The sequence below is a fragment of the Callithrix jacchus genome, chromosome 1, assembly GCF_049354715.1.
Source record: "Callithrix jacchus isolate 240 chromosome 1, calJac240_pri, whole genome shotgun sequence".
In the NCBI taxonomy this organism is placed as follows: domain Eukaryota; kingdom Metazoa; phylum Chordata; class Mammalia; order Primates; family Cebidae; genus Callithrix; species Callithrix jacchus.
In genome coordinates this window covers 121,519,306-121,525,305 of record NC_133502.1, presented here as the reverse complement: position 1 = coordinate 121,525,305, position 6,000 = coordinate 121,519,306, and the positions used below count along the sequence as shown (strand labels likewise).

General features: G+C 41.3%; 1 protein-coding gene across 2 annotated transcripts in view; it reads right to left on the bottom strand.

The window, feature by feature from the left end:
- Positions 1-326: 326 nt before the first annotated feature.
- The window catches only part of HPF1 (histone PARylation factor 1), a 53,110-nt gene continuing 47,436 nt past the window's right edge, over positions 327-6,000 (bottom strand). For both annotated transcript variants that reach the window (XM_008997131.4, XM_035306060.3), the window contains exons 7-8: positions 2,730-2,902; positions 327-556 (exon numbers count right to left, since the gene is read on the bottom strand). In XM_008997131.4, the coding sequence (XP_008995379.4) occupies positions 425-556; positions 2,730-2,902 (305 nt within the window). In that variant the 3' untranslated portion in view covers positions 327-424. The remainder of the gene's footprint in view (positions 557-2,729; positions 2,903-6,000) is intronic.

Genomic DNA, 6,000 nt, shown 5'->3' with positions numbered 1-6,000 from the left:
ATCCATGAAGTTGGGTAGGTCACGGTCAGGCACCCTGGGAGAGTGCTGATTGCAGAGTTTCCTTCTGTTCCCCTCCTCACCCACCATAAACCCAATCCTTAAAGCTACAGCCGTTAACCGAAGACTCACTCAGAAGAAATATTCTTAGTTGCCCATAAGATAAATACTGAAACAAGGCTCTAAGGATGGTCTGGTTAACCATAGGCATTAGACAGTGGCTTCCTCTGACAATATCAAAGGGTGATTAGGATGACCATTTAGATGATTTGACTGCCACTTGCTTGCACATTAAAGAAGGAAAACCAGGCAGAAGAACCATATAAATATTTTTAGTAAATGTTTATTTTTTGTATTCCTTAAAAACAAAAATCCCAAGTTTAATATTAGTCCTTTGAAATATTGTACACCAAATAAGCCTTCTTACTCATGCAGCAAGTTGGTCTATGTTCTCTTTACTTCTGTTTGCCAGATGTTCCTCAATGATTTCTGCAAACAGATTCCTCTTCAACAGTTTATAAGCAAGAGGTAAAAGATGACCAGCAACTTTATGAAAATACTGAAAAATAACATGAAGTAGAGAACATAGCAGATATCCTAGTAAGTAGCAGAAAACATATCAAAAAAAAAAAGCACTTAACAAAGGCTACTTCCAAAAATCATTTTAGCTACACTCTCAAGTGATAAGTGAACACAATTTAGGGACAGGCACTGGGCATTCTAAGAGGCAATCTTGTTGCTCTAGAAGACTAATGGCATATTTTGAAAATTAAGAAAACTAAATTTGAGTTTTCTTCTTTCTATAGGTTTTATCAATTTTGTATCACCCCGAACTATGCCCGTAATACGTTTTATTCTCTCCAGTGTATTTCTAATCAAAAGTTTAAGCTTTATTTTCCTGGATTCTGTAACAATAGCTATGCTGAAAGTGAGTTTTCAGATCGTATTTCCTTTATCCTCAAATTCCTTCTCCCCAATCCCCAACATGTACCACCTCCCAATCCCTGTTAAGAGCCACTGCCTTAGGTTTATCAAAAGATTTTACATTACTGTTATCTACATATACCACCTTTTTGTTGATCATACATTTAGCCCTTAACATGTGGTAAGTACTGTGCTAAATCTTTTTTTTTTTTTTTTTTTTGGCACCATCTCAGCTCACTGCAACCTCTGCCTCCTGGGTTCAAGTGATCCTCCTGCCTCAGCCTCCCGAGTAACTAGGACTACAGCCGCCCGCCACCACACCTGGCTAATTTTTGTATTTTTAGTAGACAGGGTTTCACCATGTTGGCCGGGATGGTCTCAATGTCCTAACCTCGTGATCCACCTGCCTTGGCCTCCCAAAGTGCTGGGATTACAGGCGTGGGCCACCGTGCCCAGCCTGTGCGAAATCTTTTTATAACTCTTACACGTGTTTCATTCTCATAACAATCAAGTTTGCTATTCACTGGTTCACATCTTATGGCTCTGTTTATGGTTAGGGCCTCTTTAGCAGGTCAAGCACCATTTGGATTGGTTGATGACTGTCATTCTGGCTGTTAAATATTTTGATTACTTTTACTGATAATTATGAGGTTGGCAAATAGTAGTATAAGATGGTTTACAGCAGGGTTCTCAAACTGTGCACCCCTGACCAGGAGCATCAACTTCACTTGGTAACTTGTTGGAAATGCAAATTCTCAGGACCTACCCTAGATCTCAAACTTGGGGATGGTGGGGAAGAGTGCCAGTGTGTGTTTGGACAAGCCCTCCCAATTGATGCATGCTAAAGCTGGAAAGCTACTGGTTTAGTCTTGCTCTTTCCCCTGTGGTCTGAAGAGCAGCAGCATTACCATCACCTGGAAGCATGACAGATACTCAGTCTCAGATCTAATCCTGGACCTGCCAATAGAGTGCATTTTAACAACGTCTGCAGGTAAGTCAAATGCATTTTATAGTTTGAGAATTACTGCACTCATTTAGGCACTGACTTTGGAACCAGACTGCTCCTGTCAACCCGGGCAAGATGCTTTGCCTCTCTGTGACTTAGTTACTAAGTAGGTTAAATGAGAATTAAATGCTCTGCGAACGGGTGTGCAGACATAGCTTACAGGTAAAGAAACGGATACAAAGGTGTTGGAAAGCTTGCCCAATCTTACACACTGGGGAAGATGTCATTTACAACCAGTTTAGCCCCACAAGCATGTCATGCCTGCTATACCTTATTGTCTCTGACTTTCAGACAACTATGGTTGAGTAAGCACAGGTTTAGCTATTAAGTGAAATTTTCTTATTAATGAGAAATTAGTTAATGGTAAAACAGTATCTCTTACAAAGCTTAAACAATTTTTAAAGTGTATTTTTCATCTAAGATTTCAAGCACAATAACAAATACCCCCACTACAATGGAGCCTAAAGTGTGTGCACACATCCCCATACATAGCCCCAAATCTATACACACAGCAAGAAGGCATATCCCTATAATGTGCCTAATAAGTAAATTCACTTTAATGTAAGCCTGAATGCAAATAATTTTGGTTATTACCTTTGCTAGAATATAAGATGAATTTCAAATACTTTTAGGACATATGCTTTAAAAAATATCACTTCAAAAAATTCATTTTGAAATACAAGCTGAATCTCTATCTTAGCTCTGCTGGAATTTGGGGGTATAAATGTGCATGTATTCATGTGTGTTGGGGGTAGAGGAAGGAGGTGGGGCAGTGGGTGGCAGGTGGAGTTTTTTTACTCACATGTGAGCCATAGCAAAAGAGGTCCATTCCCAACTCAAGCCCCATGCCATAATCACATTCATCATTAGCAAACTGCACAAAAGTCATCATTTCCTCAATGGGAGCAAAAGCTTTTAGTCTCTCCTCGTCATTTGTAGCCTCAACTATTGTCTTGCAAATTCTCTTGAGGTTAGCTGAAAGAAATAAGTGATATAGAAGATTATCTACACAGAGAATAAATTGGTCTTCAAAGGTAAGGAGACTATAAAGGGTTTTTTTCCTCCTAAGACTTTTTGTACTAGTACAATTTATGCCACGTAGGGTAGTAATCTGCAGCACTCTAATTCAGAGTGGCAATCTGATAATTTTTCTGTTTAGGATTCAAGCTTAAAAACAACAAAAATTTCTTTATTAGCGACTAGTTCACAGGATTTAGTTATTATCTTCTTTTCTTTTGAGATGGAGTCTTGCTCTGCCACCAGGGAGTGCACTGGCACAATCTTGACTCACTGCAACCTCTGCCTCCCGGGTTCAAGGGATTATCCTGCCTCAGTCTCCCAAGTAGCTGGAAAATACAGGTGCACATCACCATGCCCAACTAATTTTTCTATTTTTAGTAAAGACAGGGTTTCACCATGTTGACCAAATGGTCTCAATCTTTTGACCTCACAACCCACCCGTCTCAGCTTTCCAAAGTGTTGGGATTACAGATGTGAGCCACCGTACCCAGCTACAGTCATGATTTTTTCAAAGTCATGGCAATCATGATTTTACATAAGCTTTAAAGATTCAGCAGACTAGTCCAGGAATTGGCAAACTTTGGCCAAACCTGGCTTACCCTGTTTTTAACTACCCTCAAACTAAGTATTTTTAATTATATGGCTGAAAAATAAAACAAGAATGTGATAGATTATGTAGCCCAGAAAGTGTAAAATATTTACTTTCTGGCCCTACATAGAAAGTTTGCCAGCCTGGTCCATGAACTATACAGTTGCCTCTGCATCTGAGGGTTCTACATCCTTAGATTAAACCAACTACAGATTGAAATACTCAGGAAAAAAAAAAAACAGATTTAAAAAATACAGTATAACAACTATTTACACAGTGTCTATGTTATATTAGATATTCTAAGTAATCTATATATGATTTGAAATATACAGGAGGATGTGCATAAGTTATGCAAATAGTACACCAACTTATATAAGGGATTTGAGCATCAGATTCTGGGTATCCTTCGAGGTCCTGATACTAAGAGACGACTGGATTAATAAAAGATCCAAGTAGGCAAAATTTGTTATTTTTGCCCTGTCCTACCTTATTTGTTAGAAAATTACTGACTGGTGATAAATGAAAACCAAAAAAAGGACAACAATGTAAGAGATAAGAAATCACTGCAGAATTAAACCTTTAACTAAAACCTTCTCCAAAGTAGGAGAAGAGTAGCCATGGTAAGTGTGTGTTGGGGTAAGAACAGAGAGACGATGTCTAATAATTACCTAAATAACATATTTTTAAAAATTAACATTTCAATTTTTGCTTTCAAGGTTTTTTTCATTCTTTCTGGATGTTAATGTGTATCAGATCTAGGGATGCAAATGAGATGGAAGTATGAACAATATCTAAGTAGACTTCCCTTTGACAAATTGTATGTCCTTTGACAAACTGTACTTCTTTGAGAATAATGAAAAGAGTGGCTATTATTCAAACAAACCAACAAAACATTTCCAAATAGGTGGCTGCTATACTGGGGGAAGAGGAAGACTAGTTAAAACATTAACAGTTATACTTAAGAATGATAGGTGATTTTAAATTATATATATGAGGCACAATGTTCTGATGATACTAATGAAAAACGTAACTTATAATAGTACCAAGGATTGGCTGGGTGCAGTGGCTCATGCCCGTAACCCTAACATGGGAGGATCACTTGAACCGAGGAATCTGAGACCAGCCTGGGCAATGTGGTGAGACCCTGTCTCTACAATTAATAGAAATTAGCACCTGTAGGCCCAGCTACTTGGGAGGCTGAAGTGGGAAGATCACCCGAGTGCAGGAGGTCCAGGCTGCAGTGAGCTGTGATCATGCCACTGCACTCCAGCCTGGATGACAGTAAGACCCCCATCTCAAAAAAAAAAAAGGTTGCTGGCAAAATGGCCTAATAGGAACAGCTCTGGTACACAGCTCCCAGCGAGATCGACACAGAAGGCAGGTGATCTCAGCATTTCCAACTGAGAAATTGGAAATCTGGTTCATATCATTGGGACTGGTTGGACAGTGGATGCAGCCCAAGGAGGGCGGGCTGTTTCCTCACCCAGGAAGTGTAAGGGGCTGGGAAACTCCTTCTCCTAGCCTAGGGAAACAAAACAGTCATCACTTGCACTTCAGCCAGATACCGTGCTTTTCTCACAGTCTTTACAACCTGCAGATCAGGGGATTCCTTCTGGTGCCTATAACACCAGAGTCCTGGGTTTCCAACCAAAAACTGGGCAGCTGTTTGGGAAGACACCAAGCCAGCTGTAGCAGATTTTTTTTATATCCCAGTGGTGCCTAGAACACCAGCGAGACAGAATCATTCATTCCCCTGGAAATAGGGCTGACGCCAGGGAGCCAAGTGATCTGGCTCAACAGGTCCCACCCCACAAAAACCAGCAAGCTAAGTTCCACTAGCTTGAAATTCTTGCTGCCAGTAATAGCAGTCTAAGCTTGACCTTGGACATTCGAGCTCTGGGTGGGGAGGGGCATCCACCATTGCTGAAGCTCGAGTAGGTGGTTTTAACATCAGCGTAAACAAACTTGCTGGGAAATCTGAATTGGGTGGAGCCCATGGCAGCTCAGCAATGCCTCTGCAGGCAGACTGTCATTAGACTCCCTCTTCTCTGGGCAGGGCATCACTGAAAAAAGGCAGCAGCCCAGTAGGGACTTATAAACGTCCTACCTTCCTGGGACAGATCACCTGGGAAAAGGGGCTATTGTGGGCAAAGCTTTAACAGACATAAATGTACCTGCCTGGCAGCTGTGAAAAAAGCAGCAGTTCTCCCAGCACAGCGTTCCTGCTCGGATAAGAGACAGACTGCCTCCTCAAGTGGTTCCCTGACCCCCATGCATCCTGACTGGGAGACACCTCATACTGGAGAGCTCTGGCTGGCATCTGGCAGGTAACCTGCTGGGACAAAGCTACCAGAGGAAGGAACAGGCAGCAATCTTTGCTGTTCTACTGCCCCTGCGGGTGATTCCCAGGCAAGCCGGGTCTGGAGTGGACCTCCAGCAGACCAGCAGGAGAGGGGCCTGTTAG